The sequence below is a fragment of the Nicotiana attenuata genome, unplaced genomic scaffold (genome assembly GCF_001879085.1).
Source record: "Nicotiana attenuata strain UT unplaced genomic scaffold, NIATTr2, whole genome shotgun sequence".
Classification (NCBI taxonomy): Eukaryota; Viridiplantae; Streptophyta; class Magnoliopsida; order Solanales; family Solanaceae; genus Nicotiana; species Nicotiana attenuata.
In genome coordinates, this window is record NW_017671991.1 from 52,412 (window position 1) to 68,746 (window position 16,335).

General features: G+C 36.5%; 3 protein-coding genes across 3 annotated transcripts; 1 reads left to right on the plus strand and 2 right to left on the minus strand.

The window, feature by feature from the left end:
- Positions 1 to 1,239: 1,239 nt before the first annotated feature.
- Positions 1,240 to 3,762, plus strand: LOC109211216 (proline-rich protein 4-like). The gene is made up of 2 exons (XM_019374720.1): positions 1,240 to 1,458; positions 2,066 to 3,762. Exons 1-2 carry the CDS (start codon positions 1,296 to 1,298, stop codon positions 3,391 to 3,393), a joined length of 1,491 nt encoding a protein of 496 aa, XP_019230265.1. The 5' UTR covers positions 1,240 to 1,295; the 3' UTR covers positions 3,394 to 3,762.
- A 2,551-nt stretch (positions 3,763 to 6,313) lies between these two features.
- Positions 6,314 to 9,150, minus strand: LOC109211210. The gene is made up of 6 exons (XM_019374713.1): positions 8,799 to 9,150; positions 8,411 to 8,705; positions 8,146 to 8,321; positions 7,540 to 7,946; positions 6,860 to 7,383; positions 6,314 to 6,800 (listed from the first exon to the last, which is right to left on the minus strand). Exons 1-6 carry the CDS (start codon positions 9,148 to 9,150, stop codon positions 6,314 to 6,316), a joined length of 2,241 nt encoding a protein of 746 aa, XP_019230258.1.
- Positions 9,151 to 15,199: 6,049 nt separating this feature from the next.
- On the minus strand, positions 15,200 to 15,880 carry LOC109211212 (uncharacterized mitochondrial protein AtMg00810-like). Its single transcript, XM_019374714.1, has one exon. The coding sequence runs from the start codon at positions 15,878 to 15,880 to the stop codon at positions 15,200 to 15,202; it is 681 nt and encodes a 226-aa protein (XP_019230259.1).
- Positions 15,881 to 16,335: the final 455 nt, after the last annotated feature.

Below are 16,335 nucleotides of genomic sequence, written 5' to 3' on the forward strand. Positions count from 1 at the left end.
GGAGGATGCAACAATGGTAGAAGTTCTGTAAATGCAATAATACATAAAATCATGCACTTACTTCTTCATGATTAGTACAATTATTTGTTCTATAATTCGCTGTAGTAGAAGTTAGTTGACGCATGTCAATTAATTCACGTAAATATTGGGAGAAAAACTTGTTTTTGTTACTCATTATAAATGCCAACATTTAACTACCCTTTCTTTTAAATTTAAAACTAAATAAAAAAACAAGATGTACAATAGTAGAAATACTGGCAATCATACCCTTACAACACTTTGTTAAAAAAGTAGTCAAAGTTTCGCATCTAAAGAAAAAGAGCAACCCGATACACTAAGCTCTTGCTATGCTAAGGTCCGGGGAAGGGCCTCACAAGGGTCTACTCGACGCAACTAGGAGTGGCAAACGGGCGGGTCGGGTCGGGTCGAAAACGGGTAATGAAAAAACGGATAAATTATCCTACCCGACCCATAATACGGATAAAAAATGGGTTAACCGGCGGATAATATGGATAACCATATCATCCATGACTTCTTGCATATGATCACTTTTGAGGAATTCTTTCTTAGTCTCTCTAACTTGAGGAACCCTCAATTTGAGGCTTTACAAATGTAAAAATTAGACTCATTGGTTATCAATTGGTTAACCATTTTCTAAATGGATAATATGGTTCTACCATATTTGATCTGTTTGTAAATAGTTCATTATCCAACCCATTTTTAGTAGATAATATGGGTGGTTAATTGTTTTCTTTTAACCATTTTGCCACCCCTATGCGCAGCCTTACCTTGCATTTCTGTAAGACACTGTTTCTAAAGCTCGAACCTTGTCACGTGGCAACAATTTTACTTGATAAGCCTAAGTAACTAATTGAAGATTTTCAGTAAAATAAGTGACATAAATGAGAGCTAACTAAGTAGGTTTACAGGTAGAAAAGAGACGAGGTGTACAGTTGGAGACCTCATTGAATGATGATAATGGCGTTTTATCAAACAGCTAGCTATGCCTGTGACCACCCATTGCTGAAAATCCTTTTTTCTATATATATTTTACAAAAAAAAAAAAAAAAAAAAAAAACCTTTGAGTTTTTTCAATCTTTCTGTCATTCATTAAAAATCAAGATACATGGGACCTAAACTCATGTGAGGTCCTTAACTATGTGTCGGTAAGACAGTCATAAAAACCAGACTTTTCTTTACATACTGCTAAGTAGTTAAGTACTATAAATATACCCTTTAGTCAGTTGTAACAAACACAACAACACCATTCAGAATTTACATTTTTTTGGTACAGAATGAGGCTGCAGTCACTTTGTGGCAGAGTCCTCCTTGGACTGTCTCTGACTTTATTACTCTCTAGTTTCTGCTTTGCTGATGACAACACAATCAAAGTTTTTGGCATTGGAGAATGCGCTGATTGCAAAGAGAATAACATTAACACCATTCATGCTCTCTCAGGTTCTTTCTAATTTAGTTTGATTGCATGTCAATATGCTATTGTCTCTTTATCCTAAGCTTTCTCTTTATCCTAAGCTTACATGCACGCAGAGGCGAATCCAGGATTTAGATCCTATGGATTCAACTTTAAAGGATTTTAACATTGAGCTGATTGTATTTTTAAAGTTATGTGCAATTTTAACGAATTTTTACACATAGATTCAGTGGCAAAGCTAGAAAATTGAATAAGGGTGTTCAAAATTTGAATATTCTTTGCTAGTGAGCTATGCAAGGGTGTTCAAAGTCTATCTTTTATCAATAACAGAGTACTATATTTTACCCTATACACGATATAATTTTCCAGCAAAGGGTGTTTAGTTAACCACCCTTAGCCACACGTAGCTTCGCCCCTGCATAAATTTATGCTCCGCGTCGAAAGTATTAGGTTCAGATGAAACCGGCGGCCAAACTCTACATCCGCCCCTGCCTACATGATGTTTAAGTGTCACTCTTTATATGATTATAAAAAATAATCACTTCTTGAGCTAGCTTTCGGCTGTATTAGGTCCAATATCTATCTGTCTAAAAAATTAGTCAGCATCTAACAATGTTACATTATTGGTTTCAGGGCTTCATGTAAGCATTGACTGCAAGCTTGAGAATGGAGAAATCAAAACAAGGGGTGAAGGAGAGCTTGACAAAGATGGCAAATTTGAAGTGTCACTTCCTAAGGAAATGATAAAAGATGGCAAGCTGAAGGAAGAATGCTATGCACAATTACATAGTGCATCAGCTGCACCATGTCCAGCACACAATGGCATTGAATCCAACAAGATTGTGATCATAAAAAATGATGGAAAACACTCATTAAAACCTGCTGGAAATATTAAATTCTCAACAGCATTATGCACTTCTGCTTTCTTGTGGCCTCACTTTAAATATCCACCATTGCCAACGTTGCCACCTTTCCCTAAAGATCATCCTTGGATGAAACATTTCCCTAATTTGCCACCTTTCCCACTTCCCCCTATTCCTCCAATTTTCAAAAAACCATGTCCACCTCCAATTCCAAAGCCAAATCCTCCTCCGGTTCCCGTTTACAATCCTACACCAGAACCACCGGTAGTAAAGCCACTTCCTCCTCCAGTTCCCATTTACAAACCCAAGCCTAAACCAGAACCACCAGTAGTAAAGCCTATGCCTCCTCCAGTTCCTGTTTACAAACCAAAACCAAAGCCTCCTTCAGTTCCCATTTACAAACCCAAGCCTAAACCCGAACCACCAGTAGTAAAACCTAATCCTCCTCCAGTTCCTGTTTACAAACCAAAACCAAAGCCTCCTTCAGTTCCCATTTACAAACCCAAGCCTAAACCCGAACCACCAGTAGTAAAACCTAATCCTCCTCCAGTTCCTGTTTACAAACCAAAGCCAAAGCCTCCTTCAGTTCCCATTTACAAGCCCAAGCCTAAACCCGACCCACCAGTAGTAAAACCTAATCCTCCTTCAGTTCCTATTTACAAACCTAAACCAAAGCCTCCAGTTAAAAAGCCATGCCCCCCAAAACCAAAGCCTCCTGCAGTTCCCACTTACAAACCTAAGCCCAAACCAGAACCACCAGTAGTAAAGCCACTTCCTCCTCCAGTTCCAGTATACAAGCCACCAGTAGTGAAGCCACTGCCTCCTCCAGTTCCAATGTACAAGCCACCAGTAGTGAAGCCACTGCCTCCTCCAGTTCCGGTATATAAGCCACCAGTAGTGAAGCCACTGCCTCCTCCGGTTCCGGTATACGAGCCACCGGTAGTAAAACCTATGCCACCACCTGTTCCAATTTACAAGCCACCATTCTACAAAAAACCATGCCCACCACTTCCACAACTTCCACCTTTCCCTAAACTTCCTCCATTCCACCATCCATTCTTCCCACCATTTCCTCCTTCTATTCCTCATCAACCATAGACAAACATTACAAAGCCGTGAAAATTATTTGCAATTTATGAAATAAGTTGATCAAACGCTGGAACATTCAAGAGATATGATGCTTGAGAATGTGAAAGGAAAAGAACAGAGAATAGGGAAGTTGATGGGGTGGCGAGTTGATTTTTACTGTGTTAGTTTGTTTAGTTGAGTGTTCATGCAAATGTTTGTACATCTTCAAGTGAATTATGGTCCGGGGAATAATTACTACGGGTATATCTATTGTATACTAGTGTATACGTTAAAGAACGGATCTCTTTCTTTTTCATTATGTTACTGTTTTTTGTTTTTCATGGAAACTTGTACTAGTCATCTCTTTTTTAATATACTGTTGGGTTTTAATTACTCTTTCATGTAATCTTGTATTGTTCCTCTCTTTATATATATTTGTCTTTGTTATTCATTGGGCAAACAATAGGTTATCAATTACGGGGATTTCTGTTTTTAGAAAATCTCCTTTTTAATCTGAAAATTATGTTGATCATTTTCCTCTCTATTAATTTACAAAGTTAACATGTCATTATTAAGAAAATTAGACCATAATAATCCATGCAGATCGATAGAAACAAAACTAGTACTGTATGCAGTGATCATTGGCGCGATTGATGGAGATATAAATTATGTTGTTTGTGTCAATTTTTATCATAATCATTGTTGGATTAAATGTCATTTTCCGTTGCTATAAAGAGTCAAATTAAATATATAGCAGCTTCCACGGCTACCGACAAATACCATTAAATGTTACCTACTTGTGTAGCTAAACACTCAAACTTCCTATCTATGATTAGTAATTGATGATTAAGCAATTAACAGAGAATAATTCATTTGCTTTGGGAATTACATTATTTGTTGAGCTATAATATTAGTTCTAGGAGTACTTTTTAAACCAATGCCGCACTTACCTTTCAGTTTTAATTTTTCATAACCTTTGCTTTTAATAAATTGTCAGAGTTGACAAGAAAGATGAACAAGAAAAGGGCGAAAAAAGAACAATAAGAGAAAAGAAAATACTAGTGCATGGGCTTTTAATACGTTTTTCTTGCTTTGATTTGTGGAATCATACACATAATAGTTCGATTGCAGAAACTGTTATTTTAAGTAATGCAAAATGATTATAAACGGCTTGTAATTTGTTTTCTTTTACTTATCACTTTATCATATACTAGATAATTATACCCGTGCAATGCAGGGGCCTAACATAGTAAGGAACAATTTTGTAAAAGTTTTGCAGAAATCATTAGTTATGCACATGTAAAAAGTTAAAGAGAATCTGTCAATTTACATAGATTCAGTGTAGATCGCTAGTAATTGAAACATGCAATGAGATGAATCTACAATGGGGGAAGGTTCTAGAGAGAAGGAAGAAAGAAGATTTTCATTTTAGTTAGTTCTAATACATAGAACAGTGTTAACCACCTCTTAACTAACTAATTTTCTCACCCTCTAACTTTCTCTAATTACAAACTGAACCCACAATTAATCATCTATCACAACACTCCCCCTCAAGCTGGAGGGTGGAATACATCGAGCACTCCTAGCTAGTCCAAGAGTAACTTGTGTTGGGCTGCTCCAAGTCCTTTTGTCATCAGATCTGCCATCTGTTCTTGTGGGAATGTAGTTGGTTGTGACTATTCCTTCCTTGATTTTTTCTCTTACAAAATGACAGTCGATTTCTATGTGCTTTGTTCTTTCGTGAAAAATTGAATTTGCTGCAATTCTACTGCTGCCTTGCTGTCACAATGTAGATGTATAGGTTCGTTCACTTTGTTTCCCAATTCTTCTAACAAACCCTTCATCCACATGAGCTCTGCTACAGCTGCTGCCATGCTTCTGTATTCTGCTTCTGTAGAGCTTCTACCAACAGTTTGCTGCTTCTTGGATTTCCAGGACAGAAGAGAATCACCCAGTTTCACCACATAACCTGTCACTGACCTCCTAGTGTTTGGGCAAGCTGCCCAATCTGAATCACAGTATGCTGTGAGCTCATCAGTAGCTCCACACTTTAGTAGAATTCCCAGACCTGGACTCCCCTTGACATATTTGACAACCCTTAGAGCTGCTTCCATATGTGACTCTATAGGATGTTGCATGAACTGGCTCAACACTTGGACTGCAAAGGATATGTCTGGCCTTGTGATTGTTAAATGCAATAGCTTGTCAATTAGTTTTTGATAGCTGCTTGCTTCCTGCAACTCTGTATCATTAGCATTGCCGACATGCTTGTCATACTCAACTGTGGTAAGCTTGTGGTTTTGTTCCATTGGTGTGGATACTGGTTTGCAAGCACTTAGTCCAACTTCTGAGATAAGTTGCAAGGCATATTTTCTCTGATTGAGTAAAATGCCTTTGTTGGATCTCATCACTTCAATTCCCAGGAAGTATCTAAGCTCCCCTAAGTCTTTCATTTTAAAGTTATTATGTAGAGTCTCCTTTGCTTCCTGTATCAAACTACTATTACTTCCTAATATTAGAAGATCATCCACATATACCAATACAATGACAATATCTGTCTTATCCCTTTTGGTGAATAATGAATGATCATAAGATCTCTGAGTGAAACCAACTTGTAATAGTGCATGTGTTAACTTGATGTTCCACTGCCTTGAGGCTTGCTTTAGGCCATAGAGGGATTTAAGCAGTCGACATACCTTAAATCCCTGAGGTAGCTGCATGTAGACTTCCTCACATAAGTCCCCTTGTAGGAATGCATTGTTAACATCCATTTGAAAAAGAGGCCAGCCTGTTGTGTGTAGCCTTTGGCTACCAATCGAGCTTTAAACCTATCAACCTCACCATTGGCTTTATACTTGATTTTGTACAACCATTTGGACCCAATAGCCTGTTTAGCAGGTGGAAGATCTACTATCTCCCATGTACGATTGTCTTCTAAAGCTTTGATTTCCTATTGCATAGCAAGTACCCAGTCTTGGTCTGTTGCTGCTTCTTTGTATGATGTAGGCTCCACTGAAGCAGAAAAAGCTTGAAGATATGTCTGATATGCAGCTGAAAGTTGATTGTAAGATAGATGATTGGACATGGGATATAGATGTTTGCCTGGTAGTTTAGTGGTGACATAATCCTTGAGCCAGAGTGGTTGCTTGATTTGTCTGTGAGGTTTGGTATTTTCAACAGTTGTAACAGGTGAAGGTATGTCAGTGGATGAAGGTGAAGTGATCAACATGTCATTTTGGGAAGCTGATTCCTCCACCCGGGAAAGATCATTTTGGCCTTCATTAATAGCAATAGTCTCAAAAGCATGGAGGTCTGATGCTATTTCAGGATCTGTCAGGATAGGTGTAGAGTTGGCTTCCTCATCTTGTGAGGTAGATGGTGTATATGGTAGAGTAGTTGGAGGAGGTGGATTGAGATAAAAAACATGCTCACAGAGTCTGAAAACAATGCTTCTTCATCATGGTTATTAGAAGTATGTTTAAAGGGAAAAACGTACTCCTGAAATTTGGCATCCTTGCTAACAAAGATTGTATGAGTATCAAGATCATATAGTCTATAACCTTTTTGTGTCTCAAAATATCCAGCAAACACTGCTCTCCCTGCTCTGGGAGTAAATTTGTCTCCTTTAGGAAGATTACAAGCAAAGCTTTGACATCCAAACACTCTCAAATGATCTAGGTTAGCTGATTTCCCATAGAGCATTGCATAGGGTGTCCTGCCTTGTAACACTGGTGTTGGGAGTCTATTGATTAAGTATACAACAGTCCTAACACAATCACCCCAGAACTTCAAAGGTATTCCATTGTGAAACTTCAGTGCCCTAGTAACATCTAGAATATGCCTATGTTTTCTCTCAACTATGCCATTTTGTTGAGGAGTATATGGGCAACTACTTTCATGTATAATCCCATTTTCAGCCAGTAATTCATTACATTTGGCATTAAAGAATTCTGTGCCATAATCTGATCTCAGGGTCTTGATTCTAGTGTCAAACTGTGTCTTTATTCTTGCAATAAAATTCTTCAATACAACACACACTTCACACTTAGATTGTATTAAGCATACTCATGTGTATCTAGTAAAATCATCAACCATAGTCACAAAGTAATACTTTCTACCATATGTAGGTGTCTTGTAAGGTCCCCACACATCTAAATGAACCAGCTGAAAAACTACCTTAGACTTGCTTACACTGTTAGGAAACTGCAATCTACTTTGTTTAGCTAGAGGACAAATACTACTATTTCTTGATTTCCCTACACATATCTTGTCTTGTAGAGATGAGATATGTTGTATAGAGTTCCAGGATGCATGTCCTAGTCTGTAGTGCCGAAACTGTGTTTGCTCTTCTTTTATTACTGCTCCTACTATTATGCCTGCTGCTTGTGCATATTCCCTTAGTATGTATAGACCATCAAACTCTCTACCAATCCCCAATACCTTGCCACTGTAGAGTCCGAGCAACACACAAAAATCAGGGAAGAACTTCACTGTGCAAGTGAGGTCTCTGGTGAGTTTTGCTACTGACAGCAAATTAAACTTGAAATCTGGCACATGTAATACATCCTTTATATATTTGCCTCCTAAAATAGTAACTTCCCGTATACATTATCTCTGCTTTAATTCCTGTTGGCAATTGAACTCCTTGTCCTCCAAATTGCTTTATATCATGAGCAGTATGATGGGTTGCTTTGACTCTCTTATCATGAGCAATATGATGGGTTGCCCCAGGGTCTACTACCTAACTAGTTAAAGGAATATTGGATAGTAAAGTTATAATACCTGTCATGTTTGTGGAGCATTCTTCACCTCCTTGTTTGTTCAGAAGTCTTATAAGCTGCTGATATTGTTCTTCAGTGAGGAAATGGCCTTGTGGCTGAGTGCATGTCCCTCCTGTTTCTTCAGTTCTTGCAGCATTAGCAAAAGTTCTATTTCCTCCTGGCTGAGGTTTCTTTTTGCTTTTAAAATCAGCTGGATAGCCAACAATTTTGTAACAATTTTCTTCAAATGTCCCTTGTAGCCGCAGTGTTCACAAATCAGCCCAAACTTCTTAGGCTTAAAAACCTGTCCTTTTCCTACAAGCATAGTCAATGGATCTCTATTTGTGTCAACTACACCTAGTGTTCTTTGTCTCTCTTCCTGTCTCACTATAGCATATGCTTCATTTACAGTCACAACTGGTCTTTTGAGAAGAACATTGCTTCTTACATTGCTGTAGCTCTCGTTTAGGCCCATGAGAAACTGCAAAAGTCTCTGATTTCTCAGGTGTTCTAATGAAGGCATCGATTCTTCACAATCACATGAAGGCAGAGGTACCAACACATCCAATTCACTCCATAGATCTGACATCTTTGTATAGTAAATAGTCACAGAATCAGTGCCTTATTTAAGACTAGAAATCTCTGTCCAGAGGTGATATATCCTAGTCAAACTACATCTATCAAATTTCTCCTTAAAATCACTCCATACTTTCCTAGCATTAGGTGCAAAAACTATATTCGACATCAATTCATTAGGAACTGTGCTTCCAATCCACGACAGTACAATCACATCACATTTTTCCCATTGTGCTATTAATTCTCCTATATACGAGCTTTTTACACACGTTCCATCTACAAATCCAAGCTTGCCTTTCCCCATAAGTGCTAGTTTTATTGCCCTACTCCACAAGGCATAATTTTCTGGCCCTGTGAGCTTAATTGGAACTAAAACTAGACCCGGTGCATCTGCTGCTTGAAAAAATAGAGGATGACTGTGCTCAAGTGAGGTTACCTCGTTTCCTGCCATGGCGATCTGAAATTTTGCTTCGTGTCCGATGAATTTCCCCAAATTTTAGCTGACTCGCCGGAACTCCTCGTCGGAGCTAACGTCCTCAGTCTCGCTGCTCTAATACCATGTCAATTTACATAGATTCAATGTAGATCTCTAGTAATTGAAGCATGCAATGAGATGAATCTACAATGGGGGAAGGTTCTAGAGAGAAGGAAGAAAGAAGATTTTCATTTCAGTTAGTTCTAATACACGCGTACACTGTTCTTATATAGAACAGTGTGAACCACCTCTTAACTAATTTTCTCACCCTCTAACTTTCTCTAATCACAAACTGACCCCCACAATTAATCCTCTATCACAACAGAATCAACTTGCTCATAATATGGATTTATTTTTTGCGTAGGGGATATATTCAACCCAATGCAACGTCAAATTAATGCCAACTCAAATTATGAAAATAGAAAAGATACCAAATCTAGCATAAGCCAAACAATGTCCACGAAAGAAAGAACAAAAAAGAATAAAAATTTGTTCAAAGAATTATCTCTTAGGAGCATTCTGTTTCTACAAACTTGTCTCACTAACTCTTCACAATATCCTTTCATAAAATTAATGAATTCTACCATATATACACATCATGTACATAGTGCAACTTAACACAGAAACACAATAAACCACTTGATCCATCAAAGAACATAAAGCCATAGAACTCCCCATTGAAATATCTCTGACTTTTTATCATTCCACAAAATCCATGCAAAAAAAATGTTCCAAGTCCTATTCAGTTCCACATTTGCGAACTCGCACCCCTGGCTGATATAACATTCCAAATGCAAAATGTACACAGTAGACAAAATTGTAAGACATCTAATAATATATCAAATCATTTTAACATATGGGACTCGTGGAAAAGAAGGGTAAAAATCGTTTGGAGCAATTTTCGTATTTATATAAACTTCCAAAACCAACCGTGGAAAAGAAAGAAGAAATTAAAATTGTTTGGATCTTGAGGAGTTTTTGGCAGTAATATAATTTGAGTAGTAATGCACCTTGTTTCAACTGTGAGATCGTTTTTATTAAGTTCAATAGTAAGACTTTAGCCATGGAGGTTAGATACTCTGTTTAAGCTTCTTGTATATTTGTATAAAGGTACAGTTTGACTAAGTAAATGAAAGTGCACTGAAGCTGAAAAAAATGTGAGGTCATGGTTCATGGACGGGGTAATTTCTGCTTCATTCTCTTACTGAAAAATATTGGGACAAACTAATTGAAAGAATATCATTTTCTCAACAATACCCTTGTAGTGGAAAAATTGAGTTTACATATTAAAGAGGTATGAAGATGACGTGTCGTGACACATAGACTGGTCAAAGAATTACAACTGGCAAGGAGACACGAGTTGCAATAGATACGAGCAGAAAGCAAAAGAAGAGGCTCGAGCGATTATTCAAAAAGAGGCAACGCTTGTACCTGTTCAAGTCATTTAAGCCCAAGAGTCAAAGAGAATGAATGTGACAACACATGAGAGTCCAGATACAGTATTTAATGAGCATTAAATACCAAAAACGTTAGAGAATTTGTATTAAATATAATGATTATGTAACGTAGCATTCAATGTCTTTAATTAATTGCCCATAATAGCCTTATTATGATGTAGGCAAAACGTATATCTCCAAGGTACCTATAAAAGGGAGATAACTGATCAATTGTAGGGACACGAAACACTATCTGAATATACTTTGGTTTACTTGTTTCTCTCTTGATTATATTCTTGTTATCCAAATTGCTTTCTTTTATACATTCTTTCGATTATCAGTAACCTGCGTTCTTCTAAATTATAAGCTTTAATCGAAAATCCATTTTTTGGTTAAACAACCCTTATAGCTTAGAGTAGATGGTTGTGCGACATCTTGCTGCTCTTTATTTCCACCAGAAAAAATATGAAAAGAAGCTAGAGCATATTTATTGTCCCCATTTAGTTTTTGAAGGATCTGGTTCTAGCATTAGTTCCACGAAAAAATATAACTTAAGGGATAAAACTATAGAGCATTCAGCAAAAAAGAGAAATATTGTCAAATTTTTAAAATTAGAAAGAAATTCAGTGTGTCATCAAATGACAATAAACTAATATTGTAATACTACAATGTATGTTTGTACATTAAAACATCCATATAACTTTGATTATTCTGGGTTGTCCTTGTAGAATAGAATCAGTGCATGAAAAAAAGAATAGTATTAATTCTACATGAGAACTAAATAATATCCTTATCAATGTTTAGCTGGTCCCTTGAATAGATTTAGCATAGACAATATTGGTAATGGACTTTCTGTGATATGTACTCATACTTTAAAGAGAAATTTTCATAAAGCATTATGTTTTAGTAGTAATTAGTCATCTATAGATACCATTTGCTATATTACGGATTATAGATACCTTTTATGTGGTTATAAGATGTATTTGATGTATTTAAGCTATTGTATTCATGAATACAGTAGCAAAAATAGGCGTGAATCAGGGAAGTCCAGCTAATCAGTTGTTGTATTCGAGTGTATTCGACTGTATTCATGGAGTGAAACATGGGATTACAGCTGGACAGATTATTGTATTCGACTGTATTCACGGCGTGAAATAGGGGATTACACTGTTTTTAAAAGGGAAAGTGAATCAATTAACATAATAGACTCCTAATATAACTCAACAAACTCAAGTATAACACACAAGTTTTGTATTTTCAGTTATAAAAAAGATTCTCAATCGAAAAATACCCCAAAAACATAACAATCTTCAAAAAAGTTATATAATACATCTGAATACATAAATTATATTAATTAAAAAAATATATGAATACATTCATGGCATATAGCGAGACAGTGAATACAATGAAATACATAGAATACAACGAGATATATTGAAATACAATGAAAAAAACCCAATGAATACAATGAAATACATGGAATACAACGAGATACATTGAATTACAATGAAAAAAAAGACAATGAATACAATGAAATACATGAAAAAACATTGAAATATATTAACAGAAAATCAAGTTGCTCAGCCCCAAACTCCGTCGTCTTTGTTCAAGAACAAACCCTAATTTTCGACGAATCTTCCTCGTTATGCCATCGGAATCACGTCGCTCTCCGATGGATCCAAAGTTAAACACTGATGTCGCTCTCCGATGGAATCACTGTAGCTACTCTCAGAAATTCAAACCATTGCACGTATTTGTCAACTGGGATTTGACAAGAATAGATATATAATATGTAGATGTCTTACCAAGAATTAATCTTCTCCACACTAGTATTTTACGGAGCTTATAGTGTCAAAGTGGTAAAATATTATATGGGGTTTTTGCAGGTTGAGAGGATGTATAGGGTTTACGTGAGCAGTTAAAAATGGCTTTGGAATAATCAAAGAAGGAGAAGAGAATGGGATGTATCAAAGTAGAGAGAGAAAGAAAATTGTGTAACTGATTAGCGTATTTAGTGGCTTAGGGCTAGGAGGTAACCAAAATTAAATATTTTGCTATAAACCTTAAAAGGTCTCTATAGAATATAATTTTTTTAAATGGTATTTATTTAAAATAAATAAGGTGTTAACCTTTGCTATAAGAGGTAAAAATTCCTACTTTAAATAGGGGTAAATTTTAAAAATAGCCAGATTTACAACTGGTCGTTTAAAAATAGCCCAATTTCAAAAGTAATCGAAATTTAGCCACTTTTTATATAAAGATAAATCTGAGCGAAAACACTGTTCAAAACCCGAAAAATACTCCAGTATATTATGCTGGAGTTAGAACTCCAGCATAATATACTGGAGTTCCAGCAAGTATATTGGTCCAGTATAATATACTGGAGTTTGGAGCACCGGTGCTCCAGTCTCCAGTATATTATACTGGAGCCAGCAAAGTATACCGGTCCAGCATATTATGCTGGAGTTCATATACAAGTGCACCGAACTCCAGTATATTATGCTGGACCGGTCTCTATTGCAGCAAAATAGTGGCTATTTTTTATTGACTTGGTAAATGCTGGCTATTTTTGATTGACTAGTCCGAAAACTGGCTATACCGTACTATTTTTACTTTAAATAGTTATGTGCAAATCTTCCATTCTTATTCAGTTTCTATTTTTACCATTTTAACTTTCACTTTTACCTATGCACTTTATGCACCAAGGCACAGTATGAAGCATAAGAAAGATCCACATTTTCTTCATTACCATCTAGTAAGAGAAGACTTCCATTGTTTCGTATGGACCGACTAAAAAAGAAAAAAATACAGAATACAATCTTTATTACTGCTAATTTGCACAAGTTTCATAGTCATTCTTATATTAGCAGACAGCAGTCAGTGCCGGAAACTGGAGCTGTTCTATATTACTTATTATTGCATGATATCAATTATTTTCATCATCACTTCCAAAAGCAGTAGGTAAGGTTTTCCTCATGGAAATTTCGTCGAACACTTTATGGACATCACTAATCTTACAGAAAAAATTAAAAAGAGAAATGCATGAAACCCAAAAAAAGTTGGATATCAAATAAAAATATCTAACAGAACATGCATGTCTAAACGAACAAAGATAATTACAAACATGTACACACTCCACGAAGAACATGGAGAAAAATGATACTATCTATTTCTTAGGCAAAATCATACGTATTAAACTTATTAAGAACTAAATAAAGTAACGAAATTATAATCATATATTGCATTGAGTTTGCATATAACATATCAAAGAAGCTTAAGAGGGTAGAATAGAAATCCCCGAAATTATAAAAATCGCTTAAACATCCATTACCCGAAAGCTCAACATGATGATCAAGCCTCCATAAAAACTCAAAGAATCCTGAAAAATTATGGAAATCCCCGGGATAAGAAAAACTCTGCTATCGTCATGTTCAAGACACAACATCTCAATCGTTCAGGAATTAAATCAAATATATTGTGGGCCAAAAGCTAAATACACACACTTAAAAATCAACTGATCAAAGGAACTAATAAATAGAAAACCGATTCTACTCTAGTTCTAATCATTTCACTATGTAGAGATTTACATTTCTTCAAACACCAATTAGTAGCACAAACTTTGAGCAATTCAGAATACACTCAATTCCCCTTTAAGCAAACTGACGCGCAAAATAAAAATTATGACATCCTTAATCTCCCTGTCTATCATTAAATTTCCCCAAAATTATGAAGTGCAATATTAGTTGTTGAAGAAATTAGAGTTATAAAGAATAAAACCAATAAATAAAATAGAAGAGAAATGCAGGAACATTTTTTGAAGTGGAGTGCACACGGTTGCGATTAAGAAAATAGATTGCATCAATTTTTTTTACAAAGAGAATTAGTAACAGATATAAGTGAGAGAGAAAGAGAGGGGCAGAGCAAGGGATACAATGGAGGAGAAGCACGAGAAGGGGAAATAGAGCTCAAGAGGAAGCTAGATGTCCCATTCAAACTAAAAAGATAAAACAGGATATCACTCAAAAGAAGGAAGTTGACTATGCTGAAATGGAGGTTTGAAGTGAGTGTGAAACCCTAACTAATGAGGGAGAAGAGAGAAGAGAAAGAATCGTGAAAATGAATGTAACAGTGAAAAGAAAATAAATGCTCTGCCTTTCTTTACTTGTACAACCTATATATATACAAGAATTTACTAACTACTCTAACCACCTTACTAACTAATCATATGTGTCATTAACTAACTAACTAACTAATACACTAATCCGCTAACACATAAATAGACTAAACTACCTCTATACTCAAGTTATATCTTTTGTCTCAACACTCCCCCTCAAGCTAGGTGGTAGAAAAACATCAACTACACCTAGCTTGGAAAGCAAATACTCGTGTTGTACTCATGGTAGACCTTTGGTTAGAATGTCTGCTAACTGCTCCTTTGTAGCTACATTTTCTATTTGTACATTCTGTATCTTCTACCTTATAAATCGAAGGTCTATTTCAATGTGTTCGGTTCGTTCATGAAACACTGGGTTGGCAGCTATTTGAATTGCTGCTTTACTGTCAGTGTAGATGTTCACAGGGAGACCAACTTATATACCAATGTCTTTGAACAGATCAAGTATCCACACCAATTCTGCTACAGTTGATACAATGCTTCTATACTCAAATTCTGCAGAACTCCTAGAAATGGTGCTTTGTTTCTTTGACTTCCAGGATATCAGGGAATGACCATATTTGACGAAGAAGCCTGTTATTGACTTCCTAGTGATAGGACATGTTGCCCGGTCTACATCACAATATGCAGTGATAGTGTTTCTCTGTTTGTTAGATAACAGTATGCCTTGGCTTGGGTGATTCTTCACATATTTAACCACCCTTTGAGCAGCTTCCAAATGTGATCTTTTTGGTTTCTGCATAAACTGGCTTAGTGTCTGAACACTATATGCTATGTCTGGCCTTGTGACAGTTAAGTAGAGTAGTTTTCCCAGTAACCTTTGATACCGGCTGATGTCTGTTAACACTTCATCATCAGTTGCATTAGAGCTGCCAGTATGTTCATCATACTCCTTAGTGGACAGTTTGATGTTGGCTTCAATAGGTGTTGCTGCAGGTTTTACAGCTCCTAGTCCAATCTTAGAAATCAGCTTTAGAGTGTACTTCCTTTGGTGCATTAGAATGTCTTTTTGTGACCTAGCAAAATCAATGCCAAGAAAGTATTTAATATCTCCTAGATCATTCATTTTAAGTGTCAGCTGCAGCTTAGTCTTCATCTCAGCTATTAGTGTCAGGTTAGGCCAGTGATTAGCATGTCATCAATATACACTAGGATGATTATGATATGTTCCCCTGACCCTTTGATGAACAAGGAGGATCATGTTGGCTTTGCATGAAGCCAAGTCCCAGAAGTGCCTCAGACAGCTTAACATTCCACTGTCTTGGTGCATGTTTGAGCCCATACAGGGATTTCAGGAGTCTACATGCTGGTCTTGTCTCCCCTGACTTTGAAAGCCCCGTGGTAAGGTCATATATATCTTATCATAAAGATATCCTTGAAGAAAGGCATTGTACACATCCATTTGATAAATGTGCCATTGCTCAGAGGCATCCACAACTAGAATGGTTCTAACAATAGCCATCTTAACTACTGGACTAAATGTTTTTCGTAGTCAATACCCTCCTGTTGGCTATACCCTTTGGCCACCGATTTGGCTTTAAACCTCTCCAC